The following is a 25,442-nucleotide window of genomic DNA, read 5'->3' as shown; positions in this document are numbered from 1 at the left end:
GGAAGAAAAATCTATGCAGTTTCATTAGGCAACAACAGAAGTCTTTGTGAGTGTGTATGAGTGTGTGATCTTCTGTGTGGGAGCACCCAGTGTGTCTCTCCTGCATATGTCTCTGACCACATCTACATCTTTAATGTCTATGGCTGAATAATGTATGAACCCCTGGGCTGGAAGACCCACGCACACTCACACACATTCTCATGCAAAACACCTCTTTTACTGCTTTCATCTGCACAAATGTCATAAAGCTAAAGTTAACAGTAAGCCATAAAAGAATGGCTGCGTCATTCACAGTCCTGCACACCTCCCTCTTCACAACTATCCTGTCAAAACTGAGATGAGATCATGTTGTGTTGATGTGAGAGAACAAAGCATGCTTCAAAGACAACCAGTCCTTCCTGTTCATTTAACCACAACCACTCCTTTACTACCAGTTTCCTGTTTACAAGCTACACACTTCCTGTTGGAGTGAACACAACAAATGCATCAAATGTTTTTTTTAAACCTGTCTCTACCTGAATGTGTTCATGCAGTTGACCATTTAGCAACTCAACAGCGTGCGGCACCATTATGCAGCCTCGTGTGTCCCTCTGATGCAGTCATGCATGCTTCATAGTTCTAATTTGACTTTCAAATATCTGCACACTGTCATATTTTCCACATGCCCACACACTCTCACACACACACACACACACACACACACACACACACACACACACACACAGACTCACACACACACACACACAAACACACACACACACACACACACACACACACACACACACACACACACACACACACGCACAATTTTGCCTCTCCTGAAGAAGAAGATGTGATGCTGAGGTCAAGGTTGGTTTCTACAGCAACTGTGCATGATGAAGCCATGACCCTCCTGACCATCAGGCCTCTCTCTGAAGAGCGTGGTGATAATATTAATATTCTTGAACTCTGTGTTCCCACTGCTTTTTTTCTCCTTTATACCCAAAACATCCTCCTCTCTGTTCATCTGTTAATGTCACTCGCCAACTTACAGAATGGTTGACAAAAACTAAAGAAAATCCCTGAATAAATGAGTAGAGAAAATCTCAATCAGTGCAGATGCTTCCATCGAGGGCATGATGAGTTCACTGAATGATTTGATGAGTAAGAAAAAATAATGTGAATCATTTTCTGTGGCCTTTGAGGTCCCCATATTTTAACAAAGCAGAAAATCTTCTGAAAATATTGACCTGACATGTTTGACAGCCCTCCAAAACTTCAGTAAGAAATGTGATAAGGACCCTTAAGAGTAAAATCCAAGACATAGTGAAGCAGTTTTCTGCTTTTACTATTACTTCTGTTGCTCATTGTTATGCCTACCCCCACCAGCTACACATTTTCCCACCTTTAATCACACCCAACCACTCTGAGGAAAAATGTCTGGGGTTTTACACATCCCATAGCGGACAGGTATGGTTCCACCCACCTCTACAAATCATCCTGAGTGGGCCGCTTGGGTGGATTTCTTATGGAAACCACCATGTTATCCATTAGCTTCAATTTACAGTCCTGAGCTCACCTCCGCCAGGAATGTGCTTGAAAGTCCCTCGTGAGTCACTTTAGTCCAGACAAGCCTGGGCACCTCCCATGTGATTGATGGAGCCAATCAGAAACATGTGATACATGTAACACACACACACACACACACACACACACACACAATCACAAATATATTATCCGTTAAAAAAAAGAAAGGGGCAAAATAAACTCCTGTCTTTTATCTGGGTTAGGGCAACGTCAACGTGATAATCTGCAATGAGTTTATGATTACCTTTGAGATTCATTGATTATAGGTTTATGATTATGATTTATGGCTTTTCATGCCATAAAACTCACGACCTTTTATATCTTGATATCATCCTCCAAACCTTCATGCTAAATAGTTATGTCATAAAATGTAATCAGTGTGGGACACCTTTCGGGGGCCTGATAACACCCGGTGAGCCATCATGACTCTTCTTTCCTCCGAACTGAGAGGAGGCAGAGAAGAAGAAAAAAGGGAGAAGAGGGAGAGAGAGGACGGCAGGATCAGGCGCATGGCAGGAGCGCGCACGGTGCCATGCGCGCTCCTGTTTTCTGCGGCGCACAGACAGCCGGTGCAGAGAGAGAGAGAGAGAGAGAGAGAGAGAGAGAGAGAGAGAGAGAGAGAGAGAGAGAGAGAGTTGCTATTACTTGTGACAGAAAACGGCAGCGAGCACATACAGTCTGGAGAGCGGTTGATGCGACAAGGTAGGAGAGGGGAAAAAAACACCTCCGCGTGATTTCATTCAGCGCTGTTGATTAGCATTATTAGCTAGCCTGAATCCGTTTGAACTGCCTGTTTTCCACGCGATTGCGGTGTCCTCCAGCCTGCTCTGATGTCCTCCTCTCTCCGCACTGTTGTTGTTGTGTGTCCGCAGATGCTGAGCGTCGCCTTGCTGTGTGTGTGCGCCGTCGCCTTTGGACACGTCTCCGCTCGCTCAGACAGCGGCAATTTTTTGGATGATAAGTGGCTCTCGGGAAGATGGGATAAATTCAGAGATGTAAGTCACAGTATTAGCTTCCTTTACCCTGCTCATTATCTCATTTACACCCCCCCATATCCACCCCCTCGTTTTTCTCCCCTATAGCCACCCCTCATTGGCTTGTGATCATGCGCTCCTCGTTTTCTTGTTGTGTCCATGCGACGCGTCACGGGGCCCGTTGTGGTGTGGTGTTTGTCACACGTTTGTCTCTAGATCCTCTGAGATAGTTAATACACTTACAATCCTGGCCTGAGTGTTGTTTTAGCGATAACATAGAGAGAGCTACAAGGCCCGTGCGAAACACACGCACATCGCACACCAAAAAGCAACACCGAGTCCCCGAAAATGGGGCCTAATTATTGTGGCAGGTGTGAGGGAGGGAGTCCGCTGCAGGGAAACCAGGAGGATGTACAGTTTTACATCGGGTATTGAGAGATATCAGAGTAGTGTCATGTTAGCCATTTTATGCATGTCTCTTGTATTGTTTAAAAATGAGACAGGCCTACGATCCTTATGTCAAGACGAAAGCATAAGGTCCAGCTGGATATATAACAGCAATTTGACAAAGAGTCAAAGCAGAGCACGTGCAGTACACTGTCTATGGGATTTTTTTTTTTTTAAATCCAGCACTGTAGCAGTGATTGTGTTGATACCTGCTTCATTAGGCTGCTTCTGAGTGTCATGATGTTGTCAGCCACCATTACCCTGAGTGACATGTTTATATAAGGTGAGTAACGCTGCCGGCTCCTGGTGCTCATGGCACACAGCTTACCTGCCATGCACCCTCCAATCGTGCCTCCCAGCAGGCTTACGATGCTCATGCCCTGAATGTCTGCTGCAAAGCCTTAAAACTTGACTTGATCACGCGTGGCAGTTTGCTGGAGACTAAACCCAGATCAAAGCTGAATGGGGAGGAACCACTGTGTTAAAATGAAGGGCTGATGGACTGCATAGTCCCTCTTCATCTCCCCGTGTAGTGTTTATGTTCTGCAGCACCTGGCCATGGGAAAGTAAAGACAACCAGCGCAGTCAGGACTGAGTTCATCAAGCTTCAGTCTTCAAACTAGTAACTCCTGTTGGCTGTGCAGTTTGTACAGTTCATATGAATGTACATACATATGATAACAAACTAAAGGGTTCTAGTTGCAGACATGATGATACTGAAGTACTGGTACTGAATTTCAGTCTGATTTAATCTGCAGATCATGTGACTAATAACCCTTGATCCACATCTCAAACCTTGCCTCAGGGATGACAAAGCCAGCAGGTGTACCTGATTGTGTGGAATCACTTTGCTTGTTCAGATCATGTGGTAATAGCAGCTCATTAAGAGGCTCTGATTATAAATACAGAGGGCTGAAATACTTGTGTGAAACTGAATGAATCATTTTGTTAAGCCTTCTTTGCCATGTATTCAGTGTACTTCCTCAAATCCTGTTGTACATTTCTTCTAAATTTTGGAAAAAGTTACATAAAGTTTTCCACCTAAAATGCTGTACTGAAGGGAAAGGGGCCAGAATGAGGTTCTTGCACTATATTTCAAAGTAGCTTTGGTTTTTACCAGCTTCATATTGTTGAATGTTGGATGAAATATTTTTCTTGATAGCTAACCTTGTCTTTTTATGACACTGATAGTTCAGACGGAGAGCTCAGATTTGAATTTTGATAGTTGCTTATAGATCAGGAAACCAAAGTTATATCTGGCTCCACCTCAGATCTCCACCCATGCTAGAACAATCCACGGCCAAGTTAGTGTTTCTTGCTTTTTACTTACCTAAATATATTTATTTGGAATCAGCCTTTCAAAATGTCCAAAAAGATGGTTGTTTTTTAATAAGTGTGATCCCAATTATGCATTGTACAACACTGTTGCTTTTTGATTATAATGAAAATTAATCAGCTCAAAATAACAGATAGTGTGCAGCACAGTTGTTTTCAAATTTAAGTCTGAAATTAGGAGTATAACTCTACATAAAAGGTCTTTTCAAATATATGCTTTACATGGGTTTCAGAAGAAGCTTGGTAGGAGGATACCTTCCTTTTAAGTACAATTTGCAGTAAGTGGATCCACACAAGCACAAGTGATTTATACACACTTGCACTTGCTCTCATTTACATGTACGCACAAGAAGATATATGAATGCATATGCACACATAAATTATGAGCAGAAGCCTTTCTGTTCAGAAGCTTTACTTTGACCAACAATGCACTAGAGAAAACACCCTCTGCTCTCAGACCAGCTTTAATGAATCGTTTTACCACCGTGCTGCACACAAGCAATCGGATTTTTCTGGGAATTAGAGCCCATGATGTATTTGATGTCAGAGAGCACAAAAAGCAGGAGAAACTTTCTGTTGAAGTTAACGGCAAGTGTGGACTTTTTAAAACTTTATTTTTGAAGTAACAGCCTTTCTGCAGCTCTGATTTTCCTCGCCTTCCCCTGCCACATTTAAGCTGCGAGAGCCAGCCTGCTCAGGTGGACACATGCGATACACCTCAGGTTCAACTACTGAGCAGGATTTGGATTATGCAAATGAGGTGTCAGGACCAAATGCCAGAGAGGAGATGTGATTGGCCATGTGCTGTACTATTTCAGACCCGTGTGCGTGTCTTTCTGAGATAGATAGATAGGTTAAAGAGAGTAGAGTAACAGGCGATGAACTGTGTGCAGTCATGTCTGAGTTTTAACCTTGAGGCTCAGGCATTAGAGGTAGAGCATTGTGTTCTCCATAAGAGCATGCATTTCATTTCCTGTTTCAGTGCTGTGTCCCAGATTGTCTTTGTGTTACTGTGTGTTCTTGCATTCTTTCCTATATAGGAACCTATGGGTCTTACAGTGTATAAAGGTAGCCAATGGAAACAGTGACATAACAGACAAGTTTACTAACCTTGCTGTTTGCAGGTCTGTTGCCAATTAGACTTGTGCCATTACTATATTTTCCCTGGAACAGCATGAATTAACCCTGTACAAATACAGGCCAATTGTTATTTTTAGGTTTAAGTCATGTGTAACTTTGTTGGTTTTGAGTAGTAAAAAATATTTAGATGCTCACATCTAAGTGGCACAAATTTTAAGTAGCTTAGAATAACTGCAGTCCAATGAAAACATATTTGCTAGGATACAGTAATAAAAGTAGAAAATTAAGCCTATAGTGTTTTGAGCAGTTGGCAGTGCCTCTGCACTCACATTAAAAAAATTATGTTCCTCTATCATGATAAATTCAATATGTTGATGTACTGTGGTTGGAATTGATGTCAGTCTGATTAATAAAGTCCCGCCTAATGGCACACATGCATTCGGATACAGTACGAGTCACGCACTGCATACATAGGTTACAGCTAGAGATGACGGTTTGCAATAAGGGGTGGCAACAACAGTATTGTCATGAGACATACTGCACACTGTGAACATGTAGGACAAGTATAACACATCTGAGATACATCAAAAGTATATTTGCAGGTGTAGAAGGGGCAAAAAAGGGTAAGAGCATGAGTAGAAAGGAGCATATGAGAAGGGAATATAAGCCTACTTCATTATACCCAAAAATGTACTCTTAAGGAACTGGAGCTGGTTCCACTCCATCTTCATAAGTTGAAATGTATCCTACCTTTATTGAGATTAAGAGTTTACTTAGTGCCAATTTAAACATCACTTGTTGAAGACCAGTTATATCAGGCAACATTGTTCTTAGGTATTATTTATAACCCATATCATGTTCAAGCTCTATTAGCTGACTAAAACAAGTTTACAGTGGAGCAGGCTACACTTCATAATATAAGAAAAACTTGCTTTTTGCTAAATAGTAACATTTCTTTAAACCATGCTAACTGCCAGTTACTGGCTAGCTTAAGAAACAAAGCAACAGAGCTAATAAACTGTAAAAAATGTTCAGAGTGAAATGTTGAAGAGATAAATCATACCACTTGATTTCAAAGGTTTTTAATGACTATAATAACTAGAAAATCGAATATTGCTTTTTAAAAAAATACTAGTTTAATAACAAGATCATTCAATATACCACAAAATGTCCATCGGGTAAGCTGAATCAAATACTCACTGAAAATTGTGTTAATACTCCTGATGCAAGTGTTTCCTCATGTGTGCTTAAGAACCATTCATGTTAAAGTTGGCCTTAAAAAAACAGAGAGTAAAAATGTTTACTAGTGTTGGAGAGCTGCACTAATGGCTATAGAAAGGACACTCATGTGGAGGAAAGTAGTCTCCTAATTGTAGCCACAATGCAAAAAGAATTGCATAATTTACCAATGCTTGGACATGAAAAAACTTCTGAAAAAGATGTTAAGTGATACTGTACTGAACTGTAGACATTAGCTTTCAGTAAATTTAAAATGCAACATTCTCTCTTAAGACATTTCCTTCACTTGTATCTATATTCTACATGAAATAATTGGCTAATACCTGGCTAGCTAACAAAGAACCAAGAAAGGACCCAACACACATAGATTGAGATGATGGATTCATGACATGCTTGTGAAACATAACCCTGTTGCTTATACTCCAGGCTTCATGCTGGTTTTCTTTGAGAAGTTTGGGTATTAAAGTTTAGGATTAAGTTCTTGCTCAACCTTGGGACGGTGGAGAATCACGATTCTCTGTGATTTAGATTGTACATTTTGTGCATGCCCTGTCGCTTTCATCTTTCAGCAAGACCCATAAGTGGGTCTTCCGTTAAGTGCACTCGATAGGATCTTGGCCACTGATTTACAGTACGTCCTGTAAGAATGGCTGGTGGGGCCTGCAGGGCTCTCTGTGCTGCCCCGGTGCCATCTCAAGTTGTTTTAGACATTCTGCTCAGTTTGCTTGGCTTTGGCTTGCTTTCATCACTGCCACATAGTAAAGAGAAAAGATGAAGAGGAGAAAAAAATAGACAAACACCATGAATCTTAGGAGTAAGAGTGAGTCTTGTTTAGAAAAGCCTCATTAGAGCAGATTACACCTTTCATCCTGTTCTCACAGCACCTCTTTCTGCAGTTTTTACCGTGCTTGTTCGTCCTGTGTTGCTCGGGCTTTGGAGGGTGAGTGATGTAGGGGAGGTACAGAGCTGGAGGCCTTTTCCACTTCAAAGCACCTTGGTGTGTATTTGTGTGCGTGCATGCAGGCGACAAGCTTGAGCAAGACAAGCAGAGCCAGTACAATGAAAACATGCACATATTTCTACTGTTAGGGTTAGAGGGGAAGGCAGCAAGGAGACAGGAAAGGGAAAAAAAGGTGAGAAAAGTGCTTGTCAGAAGGGAACGTTGACATGCAGGTAAAATTATTCAAAACCACTATGCTCAAAAGCATATTAGCACTTCAACCACCAGGGCTGAAACCTGCTCTCTTGTGTTTGTGTGTGTTTTTGCACATGTGGTGAAAAACACCCTAAGAGAGGAAAAGAGGTGGAACGAGATGGAGAGATAAATTGAAAAGTAGCTATTTTTAGTATTCACTCAGGAGGCCATTAGACCTATTGTCGATTTTTTTTGGGTGGGTTTTCTGTGTGTTTTGGAAAGTGGGAGGCTGGTTGCATGCATGTGCAGTGGAGTGCATTCACCCTGTTATTTGATGTTTTGTAGTGCTGACAGATTCTGGCACTCCAGTCAGAGTTGTGGTGATAAGTTTGTTTGTTTATAGAACTCTGTGTGGATTAGGAAGCGCATATGTGCGTGTTTCAGTGGCCTTTTTGTGTGTGTGCATTTGCGTGCATCCGTTGATTCCATTATGAAATCACACCGCGAGCACTTTTGTTGTCTTGACTGGTCTGGAGGGCTCGGCCCCATAATGCAATGTTCTCATTATTCAGACTCCACGATCTGCAGTGCTGGAGGGGGACCATCCTGAACCGAAACAAAAGCACCTCTCTGTTTGGCTTTATCTCTACAAAGCTTTCAGCATGTGGGCTTCCTTCATATTAAGATGTTAAAGTACTGAGCGAAAAGAAAGGAACATGGGCCTATGGAGTGGGAGGTAGAGAGGGAGAGAGGATATAATGAGTAATGGAGAATCTGTCATGAAGATGCAGAAGGCCAGAAAGAGCAAGCAGCAACAGAAATTAATTACAGCTGAGAAAAAGGCAAGAGTTGACCCTGATCACCTTATAGAGTGCAGGAAGGGAGACAGAGGGAGACTCCTTGACAATTTAAGTCATACTTTCAGAAAGAATAATTAGGGTGTTGTGAGACAAGGTGTTTAATTATTAGGAGGTGTGGCTCAGAAATATGCTTGCACTAAACATGTACACACCATTGACTGTACATAAAGATGGACATTTTGTCTCCATTTCCTACTTGTGTACAAAGAGTTATCCAATATACCCTTGTATGAGAGACGCTGACATGTTGTGCTGGTGATGACGTTTGTAGGCAGACTCAGCACAGCAACCTGCCATTTCTGCTTGCCAAAACGCACATTTAACTTACAGATAAAGCAGCAAAGATCCCTCAGGTTTGAACCAAGCAGCAACCTGGGATGTTACAATAAAAAGCCAATATGGAAGTGCTAGAAACTGCAGTTCTTTAAGCTGCTTGAGGCTGGCTCCAAAAGCCTAGGAGACCCCATTAACACCCATGTGATAATGCCCATTTATACAGCAGAAATTTTACAGCCTGGTGCAAAAAAAACAAAACATAACAGTTTTCATCTAAAGTATATAAATATAAATCACTATTCATATAAAGAGCAATTCAAAGTACCTTACCGATTTAAAGACAAAACAGTAAAAATGCATAGCAAACACTTACAAACATTTTATAAACATTTCAACAGCATTCAGTTTTTTCTTGATGAAGGAAATTTCATCATATAATTCCCTTCAGATGATGTTTGTTTTGTGTGGCCAATTATATTTAATCTGCTCTCAATCTGTCTCCATTTCTAGAATTTAATATACATACTAAATAGTGTTGGGTCTGTTTTTAACTGCGAAGAAATGTTTTAAATAATCCCCCCCCCCCCCCCCCCCCCCCCCCCCCACTGCTGTGAAGTCCATACATTGCAGAGTCTTACTGGCCCGCCAGACACAGAATCACAACTGATCTTGTCTTGAACGAAATTAACCCCTTAATTAATCAATTCATCTCAGAACGTGCAGACAGACTAAAGGCCTGCCTCAACTGCACACCTTTACTTCTTAGAACTGCTAATCTGTTACACACAGCAACCCCGGAGCTGCATTTGTCAACACAGAGCTATCAATAATAGAGTCATGCTCCTTTTTAAAGCATTAAATAACTAACCAAACCTGCAGGCTACTTCTCCTCAAACAATCAGAAATTAATCCGCATGATGAGAACTAGCTTTGATGATCAATACCATGTTTAAGAAAAAAATATTTTACGTGTATTTTCATTTTAAAGCTTGCCCTGTGTCCCATTTGTTAACATGGAGGGGGCTCACCTATACTGCAGTCAGCCAGTAAAGGGAACTCAAAATGTTTTGGCTTCACCTTTGGGGAGCTGTTAAGTCATTAATCTTTAAATAAAGTTCATGGTACACAAACCGTAAAGACATATATATAACTTAACATCATGCTAAAGATTTAGTGGCATGAAACCAGTTCAGGGTGGTTGAGTAGCAGGTCATATGCATCCTCTGCAATGAAGCAAAATGGGAGTCAATAGAGGTGTAACAATTCATTAGTTGCTTGCTGTGCTGAGTATGAATCCATTAAGGGCAGAAAATAAGTTAGAGATACACAACAAAAACATGCACCACCATCGTGAAACCCAGTCAACAATCATGTTATTGTATACGTTTTCCTCTGTGGTTGATGATACAGGAAATGTTGCTGAAACTGCACCTTCAAAACAAGAACAAAGCTAACATTTGTCAGCTGTTTGAAGAAAAGCTGACACCTTGATAAAAAAAAAAAGCCAAACAGCCACAGAGGAAACGAATATTGAGGAAACAAACAAAGTTTACAAACAAACAAATTCGTAAAGCATTGTAGTGTAAAAGTCTTAAACACTGGGTCTTATTGGGTGGTTCAGTCTGTCGTCTCTTTAAAGCGACACCGTGGGATTTTTGCTGATAAGAAGTTTTTTTTATCCCTCCTATTTCCCTCCCTTTCCTATTTGTTCTGGCACCTAACACCAAAACACAGAGGTGATGAGAACTAGAGAGAAGAAAAGTATTTTATTTGCACACAGTTACAAAAAGTATGTGCCAAGCTATGTGCATGCAGTTAGTAGTTTCCTGATACCAATAACTGAATTATGTCATTCACTTATAAAGTAGCTTAATTTTTTGAGATTGTAAGACAAAGATCAACAAAGATCACATTACAGGAACTAAGTGTGTAGTGTGTGTGTGTTTGTGATGTGATGCGTGTGTGTGTGTGTGTGTGTGTGTGTGTGTGTGTGTGTGTGTGTGTGTGTGTGTGTGTGTGTGTGTGTGTGTGCGTGTGTCTGAGACAAGGTTATTATAGTTTTGCATTTTTCATTAGTTTTTATTTTTATTTCGTTTTGACTTTTTGTTTTCAATTTCAGTTTAGTTTTAATTAGTTTTTGAAGCGGGTTTGCTAGTTTAGTTTAGTTTCTATTTTTTGAAAATGCTTAGTTTTAGTTTAGTTTTTATTAGTTTCAGTATTAGTTTTAGTCTTTTTTGCCTGTGTGCCTGGCCGGGGGTTAGCTTCTGTTTCAGGGTAAGGGGCCTGGCCGCTCTCTCTTGCCTTGACAAGGTATGCTAGGTTAGCCGTCTTGTGTGAGCTTTTCAAATGGACTTTAAGATTAGTGGGATTTTCCCCCTTGAGAAACATATTTTCAACATATTTTATCACCTTCCATTGCAAGGCACTTACTCCTATCAGAGACAGTCATATTCAAAGTAATCCCAAATGGGGCTCTGCCGCTTTCTCCTGACTTTCGCTGCCATTAACGCTCTGCAGGCAAAGTGTGGACGTGTGCCTGCTTGTGCGAATGAGCCAACTGAAGTGAAACTGGCAGAAAACAAACAAAAAATTCATATCCTAAAAAATAGGGAATACTGGTGGATACTCTGTAGGATAGTACTCTCCCTGGGGTGTCGGTCAGAACACACTGGACAGGAGACAGGAGGGAGCTTTAACCGTTTAGTGAATATTCTCCTTGTACAGCACAACAGTACAGCAGACCCAATGAGGCCACAGAGGAATAGGTATGAGTGTGGTCGGAAACACATCAAATAAATACACAAACATAAGGGTGATGGTCACAATATGGACACTTAGGCTAGCATTACTGACCCTCTATAGTGTTAAATAATATGGTGATTCACTGATACATCCTTAACAATAAAATAAGCAATGAACAATAATCATTGATACAGAGATAATGATTCAGATGCTACCACTACAAGTATACTAATAATCATATCACTCTAATACCACTGCCACCAATTAACCATTAACACTTATAATGATAAATGAACAGAACAGGATCATATGGGTGATTCATAATATGAGATGACGCATGCGCTCATGGCGTCTATTTTCTCTCTCGGGAGTTTTAACACACGTGAATGCTTATGGACAGGAAAAGTCAGTTCTCCGTCTCATTATACTTACTTGTTGGGCATTCACACAGGAACGGTTATAAACAGGGCAGGTAGTCGGAGCGAGAGAGTTCGTCTCGATTTAATCCCCCTGCAGTTCTGCCTCGCTGTGAGTGCGCGCGCCCGTCAGCTGCAGGCTCCGTTCGGCGCGCTCCCGCGCAGATGCAGAGAGCAGAGACGTCCATCCGATCAGTCTCTGACTTTATTACATATCCACTCAAAATACTGAGTTTAAGACGAAAACTAAAGACATGTTCTCTATCATTTTAGTTTATTTTAGTTAGTTTTGTAAACTCACAATACAGTTTCAGTTAGTTTTCGTTTTTTTGTGAAGCCTCGTTTTTATTTTTATTTCAGTTAACGAAAATGTTTTTTCACCTCTCGTTTTCGTTATTTCGTTAGTTTTCGTTAACTATAATAACCTTGGTCTGAGAAAGAGTTGGAGTTGTGTGTGATGAAACACCATGAAAGAGTACAGATGTGACAAAGAGAAAAGGTCATCATTGACAGAAAAAAAAGGGGGCACAAGGTGTAGTGTTGAGTATAGAGCGAGAACTGTGAAAAATCCAGTGAATCAAATCTCTGAACAGACTCAGCTCGCTGTTTCTGAAGCTCTTTCCACGTTTGCATCAGAGGCCAGCACCCTTGGGTGTGTCTCCCGCTTGGCCTTCTATTAAAAGCCAGCAAATCACTCACCTCTGTGCTCTCCTTATTTAGACTGTTGAGGCATGTTGCTTGGCAACGGATTGATCCATTTGACCATCTAGGAAGGTTTTTAAAACTTCTCTGTTGTAAGAAGATTTTATATAGTGGAAATATATTCATAATTATTAACATCATTCACACATGCATTTCTTTACTTGGCTTCTTCTGTATACAGAACTAATTACAGCTCTTTACATTTTATCCTTCAACACTTGAGTAGTTTCTTTTCCCTGGAAGTCTCTGTATGACTCAGAGTCTGGATTCAATGGTTTCTCATAGATATTCAAATTTCATGTGCAAACACGTGGTACGTTTCAAAGCTTCTTTAGTGTACTAATTCAGGAAAGTGTTATTACTCTAGAGTACTCTGTTGTACAAAATCCTTGGGTATGAATGAAGACTTCAGTCAGTCGGATGCATATGACTGAAATGTAGTTTCCAAAAGGCTTATTTATGTATTTCTTCTTTGCAATGCACTGCACATTTTACAGGCTGCTCATAAACTCAATATGAAACGGATGTTTGAGAAAACATCTGACATTAAATCTATCTTGACCTTATTCATAGCCTTTAAAAAAAATACCTGGTAATACTTCAGGAATACAATTTATACTTTCTTAATTCCTAAAAAATGAAAGTAAATATTTCTTTTATAGCTTTGAACTGCTCATCCTGTACACTTGATTCGTTTTCCTCTCTTATAAAATTCCTTTAAGGGATACATGGAGGTAGAATAAGCAGCACATGTAGACACATAAAGACACAGCGGGCCCCTTTTAAGGCACATAAAGGCAACTATTTTGCTGTCATTACTAAATACCAGCATGCTCCATGTGTTATTTGATCGTGTTTTGATGCATGTTTTTTTGAATTTCTATCAGTGTGTTCTTGATGCAAAGTCTCAACTCATAGAAAGAAATACTATCAAACTGAATTCCTCATTTTCTCTCTCTGTAATGCTTTCTCCTAAAGGAAGTGGAGGTTTGTATGACTGCTTGATCTGTAATGCACTATCAACTCTTGCTGTCATGTGAATGTCATATTCATGATTTTGTTTATCGGTGTATCTTGTTTTCAGGAGCCTGGAACATGGACTCCATCCAAGCCCTTCGATCAAGGTGGGTGTGAGGAAGAGAGCCTCCGGTGTTTGTGCTGTTGTACTGTTGGCTTTGTGATAAAACACAAAAACACATGAAAGGACATAAAAAAAAAGCAAGAACTGCTTTGAAACTGAACAAATCAGGTTCTTAAATTCAGTAGTTTATTCATAGAACATGTTTTTTTATAGTGTTTAGCTTATGTTTAATCATGTGAATAATTATTAATGCTGATTAACTGATGGTGGTCACAATGTCCCGGAGAAAGTATACATAATACAAAGTGGGGATACACGCCAAGGGTAAAACAGTGGCTTTTTACAAACTTCACTGCAAAGTGTAATTTCCCTGCCACTCAAGCGGTGTTGCAGCCTTTAGTAGGAGATCAGCATTAAAGAATAAAAACTCAAAATAAAAACATTTATCCAGGGTCACTTACATTTCTCACAAATTCACATGTGCAGAAAATCAATGACACAGTAACGAAGGTGAAGATAGATTCTTCCAAAAATCAAGATTTAAAAAATCTTCCTCAAATAAAGATTTTAAAAAATCATGGCTTAAGTGTCCCATCATAACAGATTCCAACAATCCAAATCCAACAAACTGAAGCAAAACATAGTTTTTAGGATGCATTAATGATTAATGCATCCTGAGCATGTCCAAAATCCATTCACACCTGTATTTAAAACTGTCTACTTGTAATCAGATCGCCACATGCTAATGCCAATAATGTAAACAGGGCCTAACAGACAGGCTGACAATCAGGAGTAAACACGTGACCTTGCTGGAGGTAACTTAACACCACAGCTACAGGCACTATTTCCGGTTATTTCATAGGATTAACCTTCCTTAAACCACCATGAATTGTCTGTACCCTGATCTTAGACCCTAAAACATTTTGTTAGTGGAACATATTGACACCAATTGGTGTCACCCCTGTGAGTCATTGTAGCTCATCAGATAACAAGATTAGAAGCAGCAAGGAAAGGATTCTGAACACGTGAACGCTTTTATTTGATTTTCACATTTGCACAATGAACTGTAGGTTCATGTAGATAGGAGTGTGTTTCAGGTATGTTACTTCCAAGCCAGTCTAAAGTATTTTCACTTCTCAAACTATCTGAATTATATAGCCTACATCTACTTTTTCCTCTTTGACAGAGACAGCGATAAGCCCACACACATTCAGGCACATCAGGACACGAACACACTCTCACTGTATCCTTGATCACACACACACAGACATGCACCCAAACACACAGACATGTCAATGAAACAATAGCATTAGACAGCACGACGGAGGATGGAGGCAGTATAATCTGCCAAAGCTGCTCATGGATTACAGTAAGGTTCTTTAGAGCAGAGGTCATTCACAAACTGTTCTCAGATCAGCTGACAGCCTCAGACCCTGAGCACAGGTTTCACACTGATGGCTGATAAACGGTCAGAGTCAGCTTCTCTCAACCAACGAAGATCAGAACCCTCTGATCTAAAATCAGATCTTGCCTTTAAAGCCCTCAGCTGTGAGATCTGATACCAGATCAGTTTGATGCCCTGGGTGAGAGAACACAGGAAGCTGACACACTGTGCAGCGTGATGTGAGGCCAGAAGTAGCCTTTAAAACCTGTTCCATCTGTTTTTAGCTGTAAGTGTACTTAGAGGTATTACGGCTTTGAGTTCAGCTGAAAGAGACAGTGCCGGTGGCTGAAGAGACTGTGGCAGGATTTAACACAAACACACAGATCTCACACACAAACACACAGATCTTACACAAATCTCACTGATCACAGATTTCAAAGAACAAAAGTAAAATGTAACCTTAGAAAATTATCTCAGCTAATACTATTAGCCTTTCTAGATACAGTTATATATAGAGAGGCTTTGTTTTCGTGGCACAGGCATTAACAGTGTGATTCATTATTAAAAGAAGTTCTTATTGTGCATCTCTATTTTATGTGTTTAGCCCTTGATCCAGCCAAAGACCCCTGTCTCAAGATCAAATGCAGCCGCCACAAAGTGTGTGTGGCTGAGGACTTCAAGACTGCCACCTGTGTCAGCCAGAGGAGAGTTAGGTAAGCTCACAGACTCTTTCCTTTTTTAAGCAGGTGTTAGTTTGAGGCTGTCCTTCAAACACACTCCCAGTTACCTTTTAGGTAACAAAGCCAGAAAAAACAAAACACATACCAGTGGATTAGGAGAAAACTGAATCTCTTTTTTTTTTACTTTCCATCTCTTGTGTTTTCCTGCTCATTCATTCACACAGTTACAGAAGAGGAAGGGGTTTTGTTTTGTTTTAGTTTTTTTTTCAAACTGGTCTACTTACTGGTTTCCCGGCTCTCTTGTGACTGTTGTGTGACATTACTTTTTAGTCCAATTACCCCAGCACTGGCAGCGCCTTACAACGGACACGAAAGTCCTGCCAAACGATATGAATGGGCTTTGTGTGTGCATGTGTGTATGTGTATGTGTATGTGAGTCTGGGAGAGTGCAGACTGGACAGAGGACCGCCATACTGACCTCAATTCCCATTCTGACAGTAACAACAAGAGAATTTCCACAACAGAGGAAGAAATCAGTAAATAATCACACATAAATCCTAATCCTCGTCCTGTCTTGTGAAATTGATGTAAGAGAAAAAATGAGATGCAGTCCCCCTTTCTTTCTCTTTAGGAAGATTTTGTATTCCTATTTAAAACTTGTTCTTTATTCTCTTGTAAAACATTTTTGTTTTCCTCTCCAGCCCCAATCTATATTGTTCAGCCTTATATATTTCACATTTTTCCACAATAACGAAAATAAATAAAATGTTTGAATAGTGAAGGTTGCCATTTGAAATGTTTTAATCTGCTTATAGTCGGACTTCTTAGTGAGTTTGTAAAACAAGTCTTTTGAATCTCCTCTCTAGTTTCAAAGATGCCAGTTTGTACCAGAGTCCAGGATCAAAGTGCAAACCCTGCCCTGTGGTTCACCCCTCTCCTGTTTGTGGCACAGATGGACACAGCTACTCCACCAAAGTACAAGCACACACTCACACGCACAAAGCAACCACAGAGCACCCAACAGTCACATTTCCTCCTGATCAGACACACATCCTGATTTCACTTCCTTCCCTGTCTCTGTCTCTCCTGCTCAGTGTAAGTTGGACTACCAGGCGTGCATCACAGGAAAGAAGATCGCTGTGAAGTGTCCTGGCATGTGTCCTTGCCCCGCCCAGCCTGAACCGAGCTCTGCAGAGAAAAAAGGTACACGGGTCTGCACACATGACTGCACACACTCCAAGGTGCAGAGGAAAACAGTAAATTCTACTTAATTAAAAGGTCTTTCAGGGTGTCAAAGCCCTTGTTAAAGCCCCCTCCTGACAAACTAAAGCCCCTCTGATACTGGATTCCAGCAACTTTCAGGGCTGCTGACTCTGACTTTTCATTTCCACTAGGGATTAGGGGGCAATAAAGCATCCTTTCATCATCATTAAGAGTTAATGTTATTGTTCCTCAGTGTGCAGTGAGTCTGACCTGAAGGAGGTGGTGAGTCGTCTGAGAGACTGGTTCAGAGTGCTGCACGAGAACGGCAACCACAAGAGAGTCAAGATCCAGAAGCCAGAGAAGAACAGTGAGTCACAGGGCATTAATAAATCACAAATGCATTTCCTCACGCATTATTCAGCTCATACCTGGCTGCATCTAACTTGTCAAATTTCTTAAACTTTTTCTCAGAGTTTGAGATCGGGGTCGTGGCATCACCTATCTGCAAGGACCCTCTGGGCTGGATGTTCTCCCGGCTGGACACAAACTTTGACCTCCAGCTGGACCAATCAGAGATCAAGAGCCTCTACCTGGACAGGAATGAGCCATGCTCTGACGCATTTTTCACATCGTGTGATACACACGCTGACAAAGTCATATCCAGTTCTGAGTGGTGCACGTGCTTCCAGAGGTACACAGGTACAGTGTCTCCATGCAATCACATGCATCCCAGAGATAAACACTTACAATATGTTCACACCATTGATTGTGTATATAGATGGATGACTTCACCTTCTCCTGTTGAGCAAAAGTGACACTAGAATACCTTGTATGATTGTGGAGCCAGAGTCAGGCAGTCAGAGTCTGTTGGTTTAGCCATGTTATTGATGTCCGGTCCCTTAAGCCAACCAAAACATAGATGTAACTCAGCATTAAAACAACAAATACCCTCATGTCCTCACAGTCCACCGCTTAACTGATTCTTGTGTTGCTTTGAAGCAGACACACAGTTGTGAAAAGTTTAATGACTATTATGTTTTTTATCTTTCCTCTTGCTGATCCTCCTTTTCTCTGTTAAGAGACATATGTCAACAGAGCTGTAGTTAATGGTATTTTACCCTTTTATAGCATTAAATAACCAATTAAAACTAAGCATCCTTCACTTTTGAGGATCTGTCATGTTATCTATCTTTTTGTTACAACACAAATGAAATCACAGATGTCATTAAGCTTACGTATCTGGATCTCTTGATAAGGGGAGTTGAATCTTTCTGGTTTCATACAACAACTTGGTCCCAGTTTTACTGCTGTCTTTTGTAATGAGAAAAAGAGGCATGAAACATAAACAGATTTTCATTCAGGCTTCCCAAAACTTGTTTTGAAAGACACTCAATGTTTCCAGACAAAAACTCTCACTAACTTCTATGCATATTGTAGTTTTGCTGCTGCACAGCTTTAACAATGGGTGATAATCTCTTAGGGAGCATTTAAAGCTCCTGTAGGGAACTTTATATTTGTGTTGATTTCGGTGCCTCCTGAGAACAAAGTGATACCTCTTATTTTTCTGCAAATCTTCTAATGTACAGTTATAAGATGTGTTTTCTGATAAAGAATCTCATCTTCCTTCCTTGTGGCAGTGAAAAGAATCAATCATCATGAATGTGTGCAGTGACAAAAGTAAAAATAGGGCTTTTTCTTCATCTTGCTGTAATTTGCTTTGTCACACCGACCCCCTTAAAGTGCTTACAGGCACCAAAAATGTAGGAAATTGTAAATCTTTTTTGCTAATGGTCTTATTTATTTTCTTTTTTGCTAACGGTCTTGTTTATTTTCAAAGGTCATAAAAAGTCCTCAGTGTTTATTCCAGTCTGTTTCATAAGTAGTTAAAAACTCCTCACAGGAGCCTTAAGCTTTACAGGCTCTTGGCTTGTTAGCCATTTAGCAGTGTTACCAACTCTCTGGTGGGCTTTGGTGAGCACAGTTTTATCATAAGAGCTAGAAATGATGGCTAAGGCTTAAACACAAAACCCAAGTTGTTAAAAAACTAAACTTTTTCACATATTAATGAACCAGCTTTCGCAAAAAAGAGTCATCTCTTATTCAGTCAAAATAGTATTCTTTATAACAGAATACGTATCTATATTTACAAAAGGACAATTAGAAGCTTCACAATAAAATACAACATATTGCTGTAGTATACCATTGTATGAGACCAGGGAGGAAAATGAGGTTTGTGGTTATAAAGAAACTACATTTACAGATGAGAACTTTCTTTTGTTAAAGCTGGATAACAAACATCACAAAGAAAACAGAGTCCACAAAAGAAGCACATTTCACACAAACAGATGCATTTTCCGAAAAAGCAGACTTCTGCATTTTCTTACTCCAGCCTCTCTTCTTTTCAGACTCCCCCTGTAAAGCAGAGCTGTCTGGTATCAACAGAAAGCAAGCAGGAAAAAAACTGCTTGGTGAGAGTCACACACTCAAACACAAATACACACACTCAGTGTGTTTCCTCTATTCACTCTTTGCTTTTATGTGTTTTGGCTCGTAACTGTAGGTCAGTATCTGCCTTCCTGTGATGAGGAGGGTTACTACAGGTCCCATCAGTGTCACAGCAGCAGTGGCCAGTGCTGGTGTGTGGATCGCTATGGCAACGAGGTGGCTAGTTCACGCACCCATGGCCCTGCAAACTGTGGTAAGCAGACCTCAAGGCAGTAGAATGTCAATTTCTGTTTGTTAAAGAGAAAAAATATCATAGATTTAAAGGCAAAGCATCGTAGAGGATGTAACCACTAGACATTAGTGTCAACACACATCTTCTTCTCTACCCCAATATGTTGGCCTCATAAAATTGTGTAACTTGAAATCCTGACTGTCAGGAGAAATGGGCTAATTTGCTTACTTTCAGGGGACATATTGATGCCACTCATCTGTCTTTAATTTCAATCAGGAGAGACACAGATTGAAGATTAAATGTTATTTATTACAACTTAATGAATAATGAAACTTGACAGAAGTCTTTGGCGTAAGGACTCTATGGGGATCATTTTGTGAATGTAGGATGTGTGAATTTGGCAGCAGTAGAAATCCCACTAGAGTCCAGACACTGGTGGTGGTGGTTGATGAATTCTAGGAATTGAGGACTTTGCGGAGACAAGGTGGAGATGGGGAGGTGGAGGGTTGTGCACCATCAATGCAAGAAGGAACTAGCTGAAGAGAGAGACACATTTAAAAAGACAGCAAAAAGTTGATAGGCCGACGATAAGGGCGTGCCACTGAGCTATTGGATGACAGCCGCCGCTGATTAACCAATGACAGCTCCAGAGCATGCAGCTGGAAGCGGGTGAGCTATTGAACTAGGGAGAGGAGAGTTAAACAACTGCTGTGATTGCTTTTATACTCTTCCTGTCTGAACTTTCAATAGAGCTACATTTCAATTTAAAGCTACCATAGCAGCTAGTTAGTCAAGCTTAGTAAAAATCCAGCACAAAACCAAACCGCAACCTCAGTTGTTCAAAACTGAAGCCAATGCGGGAGTGCATATACATTTCTTGAGTGCCCACTGGAGGCTGGCCCCAAAAGCCAAGGCTTTCCAATGAAAGCTCATATTATAATACCTGTTGTTTTTTTTTACAGCAAACGAAAAACCATGGGCTATATGACTCATTGATTCATTCATACAAACTGGGGGGTTTATAATGCAACCATTTGAATAATATCAAGGCTAAGAGTGTGGCATAAAATTGAATAACTGGTGGCAAGTTGATAGACTGGTGGCATGTTGTAGCTTTTTACCAGGAAGCTAAAGGCCCACCTCAACACCGCCTCTTTGGCTGTGGTTTGATTCATTGAAAGCTTGGTTGGGTCAACATTTTCAATATGATGACCCCACGGCCTCAGAAACCAATGTGTGATGTCACTGAGGCTACATCCATGTTTCATACAATCTATGTCATTTATCTCGCTGTTGTAATTTCTGGTGGCAAACCTTCAATCTTATGCCTTTTTCCACTACACAGTTCCAGCCCTACTCGACTCTACTCGACTCGACTCTACTCGGTTTGGGTACCTTTTCCACCAGCCCAAGTATCGACTCACAGTGGGCGGGGTCGTCATAACACAGCTGCATGAAACTACGTTCACGTCATTTTGAACAAGACACAAACACAACAATCACAAACAATGGATGTTCCCGTTGGATCCATTGATCGCCCACTAGACCCAAAAAAGTCTGGACCTCGTCAATGGACCTCGGAGGAACTTTGCATGCAGACATTGTACAGTACTGATGTCGTCTTTAAAAAATGGCGGGTTTGATTCCTGTGTTGGATGTAGCGCTCATGACTCTTCTGTAAAGACATCCTCTGACCAATCAGTGGCCAGCAGTCCGTCAACGTCCCCTTTTAGTATCGGCTCAGCTTGCTTGGAACCAGAGCAGAGCAGGTACGAAAAACTGGTATCTGACACGAGGTACCGCGCCCGTGGAAACACAACACAAACCGAGTAGAGTCGAGTCAAGTCGAGTAGAGTAGGGCTAAGACGGGCCGGTGGAAAAGGGCCATTAGAAGTGCAGCATGGTCCTGAAGCCATGCTATGTTGCTTTAAGTTAAGTTATGCTAACAAGCTGCCCAAAGAATATCCCTATTTCCCTAACGAACAAAGCTGGGCTATTTTGTGTAATTTTGGGTTGACATTTTTTAAGGGTTTCCTTTAATTGTAAGTTTTGTTCTCTTCTCTTTTACTAGGTGTCATTTTAGAGTCCTCGGGAGACCTGGGCAGTGGGGACTCACTGTTCACTGATGATGACGAAGATTCATTTGTCCTCAACGACCAGGCCGGAATGGACGACGAGGACGATGAAGATGAGGAAGATGATGATGACACTGACGAATATCTGTCGTAATTTTGCAAAAGAAAACAAAAAAGAAAAAAAAAGAGAAAACTGTTTGTTTGGTCAAACTGCACGTTTCTAGGTGACTCCCCAGGCAGATACTTAATCGTACTAACAGCCTATGGACTACTCTCTGTGTATTGTTTGTTCATTAGTAAAAGAAAAATATTCCCGGCAAATGTTTATGATTTCTCTTCCTCTTTAAGTATAAAATATGATTGGTTAATGGCACTTGTTCACTTGTGTGTTAGCCAACCAGAGAGCTTATAAGGACTTATCAAAAGCCAATCCAGTGCTTTGGATTTGGTCATATGTTCAAAGATCTCTCCCCTCATTGGACAGTCCGTGTTTTTTAGTGTCACCTGTCCTTGTGCAGCACTCTGACGCCTTAGGGTGTTGATGCCTGAGGCGCAATGTTTAAAGAGATTTCCCCTTCATCATTCCTCCATCCTCTTCCTCCCCTCCCCAATCCCCACTCTTTTTTTTTTGTTGCTCCTTATCAATTGTTCCTGTGTATAGGTGGGATGTTGATGATGTAGATAAGAGAATATTGCACTCTTTAGGTTTCTTTTCATCTTGTTTTTTTAACTGTGACTGTGTGGAAAAACAAGAAAAGAGTTAGACATGCTTCATTAGGAGAATTACGGCAAAAAAAAAAAAAAAAGCAGCGTGGGTTTGGATAACAATCAGAAGCAGCATACTTGCTGTTTTCACAGGGACACAAATCAAGTTGAATTATCTCAAAAGATCAGTAACAAAGGAAACAAATCACTCCTTGGCCGGTGGTGTTAGGGGAAAATACCTATTTTTTTAATCCATTGTTGGATGAATACAGAAGATAAACCAGATTTTGTTATAGCATGTCTAATGCTGCGTGATGTTGTTCCAGTCTGTGGAACCAGAGGCTAAACCTTTCTGGAACTCAACATATAACAAAGCTGTGGGGGTTGAAATTTAAATTCCCTTAAAGGTTTACAGATTAAACTTCACATTGTTTTAATCTGCTTGAGCTGCAAATCTGCGTGATGGAAATGTTTTCTGGGCTTCATTGCGCCACAGAAAACTCTGTAACAGCCTACATCACAACACCCACTCCGAAGAAAACATGGAGTGGATGCTTTACAATTTATAGATATGAGTCTCAGGCTTAGCATGGAATAAATCTAGGGCTTAACATGGAGTAAATCTTTTGCACAGTGATAAAACCACAGAGCCATGCAGACCTGTTGAAAATGTCTTGCAGGGGATGATGGGTAAGGTGTGCCTTTTATTGGTAAGGAAAGATGGCGGTAATAGAGAAGCATGCTAACTGGACTAGGCTTGTCTATACACAGTGTAAGAGCGGCTATATTGTAAAGCTAACATACCACATGGGTTTGGTATGACTTGTGTTTTTTTAGGTCTTGTGACATAGGCCATATTTCAGATCTTTGATTTATGACATAGGATAGCTAGAATGTAGAGAAGCACAGAAATACTTAACAGTTAAGGCATAAAAACACTTAGATTCTGCTGGATTTGACAAATGGTTTATATATTAGTACACCGGCTAGAGGAAGCTTTGGTTTAGACAGCTTTATATATAAAAAATGATCATCTTACAGTGTTTTGCTTTACTTCATTTGTACTTGATCTGCTCTATCTACTTATAGTGTATGTATATCTGTTAGAGTTGAAACTGATCCCAGATTTGTGTATTCTTGCTGAGTCCTGTGACTGTTTATGCAGACCTGGGATTTGCTGAGCACCTGTGTTACTTTTTTAATCATAAATCTGTCTTCGGGCTTCATTGTTTCTGTCAAATATCAGTTGAAATTCAATGTTAAGACTTTCAAAGTGCCATCTAAATGTCCTGTAGATTTTTTTGTTTGTATTTTGCTCCCATCATTCCTTTTAACTTGGAGTTAATTCACTTTTACGACAAACTACGACAAACATTTCAGTCTTCAAGTGTGCTGTTTTCATGAGTGTGATGACATGCAAATCATTTTGATGACCTCAGACACTGTAGCCACTCCCAACCAATCACACACTGTCATCACAGCTCTGATAGTGTTTAAAGGTTATGATAAAGATGCATTTTTTACAGTGTATGTATGATTTGCTGAAATAAAAGCTATATTGACCAAGGTTTGGTGGACCGCCGAGTCATGAGTGATCTTAAGACCGCAGACATAATGGTGTGGTGCAAACTCGTGATTCCATGTGATCCAGTTTCTGTTCCATGTTTATTATTCTCGCTTCTCATTTTATGAGCTTGAATGTAGCATACGAGTCACATTGATGGGTTTTGAGCTATAAAGGTTACAAATGTTTAATCTGATATTTTTAGGAACTGAGTAAAGACAAGTTTCACTAAGGTGTGATCTTCACCCTATTTTAGGGGGAGCACGTGAGGGGTGTGGTGAGTTGAGGTGAAATAGAACATCTGCCATGGGTGAAAGTTGAAAGTTTTTATGCATCACTTGAAACCAGATTAAAAGGAGAGAAGCTGTCAGTGGTCTGGAGTGACAAGCTCTGCAATGAGTTCTGTGTGCAGGAACATTACTGCATTATGTAGGAGAAGAACAGGTGAATATTTTATGAGCTGCTGTAACACACATGCCATAGGTGCATGCATACACAGCACAGACAAACACATGTACAATCATATGACTGTATGTAGAGCACAACACAAACACACTGAATGAATTAGTAAAGACAAAAAAGAATATTCATTAAACTGGAAAACTTTTTTGTTTTGCAGAGAGAACAGGTTCTTTCCACTAACCTCAGAGAAAGCCTACTCCAGGAACTGACACTGTGTGTGCAGTCTTGTGTGTGTGTATGTGTTGGCAGCAGCTTCGCATAGGGAAGTGGCTGGGTAAATATCAAAGGTTCATTTTCGCACACTTTTCCTCTGTCCCTTTATGAGTTGACCATGAATACAGTATGTGCAGAGATACCATCTGATTTCCTCACAGTGTGAGCCTGTATTTGGAGAGCGTCCAACAATAAAAAGTGATTTGCTGGTGTGCAGGGGAGACAGTATGACTGAGCGCTGATGGGAAATGCCTCAAATTGCAGGAAGCACTTATGATGTTCTGAAATCAGGTTTCTTGAACAAGCAATACTCAGTGACGCAGGTTCTTTTATCACCTTCAGGATGTGCAGGATGAGGTTTTGTTGCTGTAAGAAGAAAAATCACAACCTAAGTTTGTGCTATTGGGTATTTTTGTATGGTGATACTACGGTGGCCCTGAATGACAAAACACAGCAACATTTCAGAAAAGAAAACATTTCCCAAAACTCGACAACATTTCAGAGAACACGACGACATTAGAGAAAACAACAGCATTTCACAAAACACAACAACATTTCAGAGAACAAGACTACATTACAGAAAACAACAACATTTCACAAAACAGAAAGTGGAGGGACAACACGTC

The 25,442-nt window shown here is 40.5% G+C and overlaps 1 protein-coding gene across 1 annotated transcript; it reads left to right on the top strand.

Annotated features, from left to right (window-relative positions):
* The first annotated feature begins 2,133 nt into the window (after window positions 1-2,133).
* spock3 (SPARC (osteonectin), cwcv and kazal like domains proteoglycan 3) lies at window positions 2,134-24,144 on the top strand. The gene is made up of 11 exons (XM_034688376.1): window positions 2,134-2,268; window positions 2,439-2,561; window positions 13,857-13,896; window positions 15,842-15,950; window positions 16,784-16,892; window positions 17,012-17,120; window positions 17,374-17,487; window positions 17,592-17,819; window positions 19,526-19,588; window positions 19,681-19,818; window positions 21,869-24,144. The coding sequence occupies exons 2-11, from the start codon at window positions 2,439-2,441 to the stop codon at window positions 22,024-22,026; spliced, it is 1,191 nt and encodes a 396-aa protein (XP_034544267.1). The 5' UTR covers window positions 2,134-2,268; the 3' UTR covers window positions 22,027-24,144.
* Window positions 24,145-25,442: the final 1,298 nt, after the last annotated feature.

The sequence above is a fragment of the Notolabrus celidotus genome, chromosome 7 (genome assembly GCF_009762535.1).
Source record: "Notolabrus celidotus isolate fNotCel1 chromosome 7, fNotCel1.pri, whole genome shotgun sequence".
Taxonomy (NCBI): Eukaryota; Metazoa; Chordata; class Actinopteri; order Labriformes; family Labridae; genus Notolabrus; species Notolabrus celidotus.
The sequence above is the reverse complement of the archived record's forward strand: the minus strand, read 5'-3'. Positions and strand labels throughout refer to the sequence as shown.

Excerpts from the sequence above, each read along its gene's own strand:
- spock3 (XM_034688376.1), top strand. The coding sequence starts at position 2,439 with ATGCTGAGCGTCGCCTTGCTGTGTGTGTGCGCCGTCGCCTTTGGACAC. Across the intron at positions 2,562-13,856 it reads GATGGGATAAATTCAGAGAT|GAGCCTGGAACATGGACTCC; the intron begins GTAAGTCACAGT and ends TCTTGTTTTCAG. Across the intron at positions 16,893-17,011 it reads GACACAGCTACTCCACCAAA|TGTAAGTTGGACTACCAGGC; the intron begins GTACAAGCACAC and ends TCTCCTGCTCAG.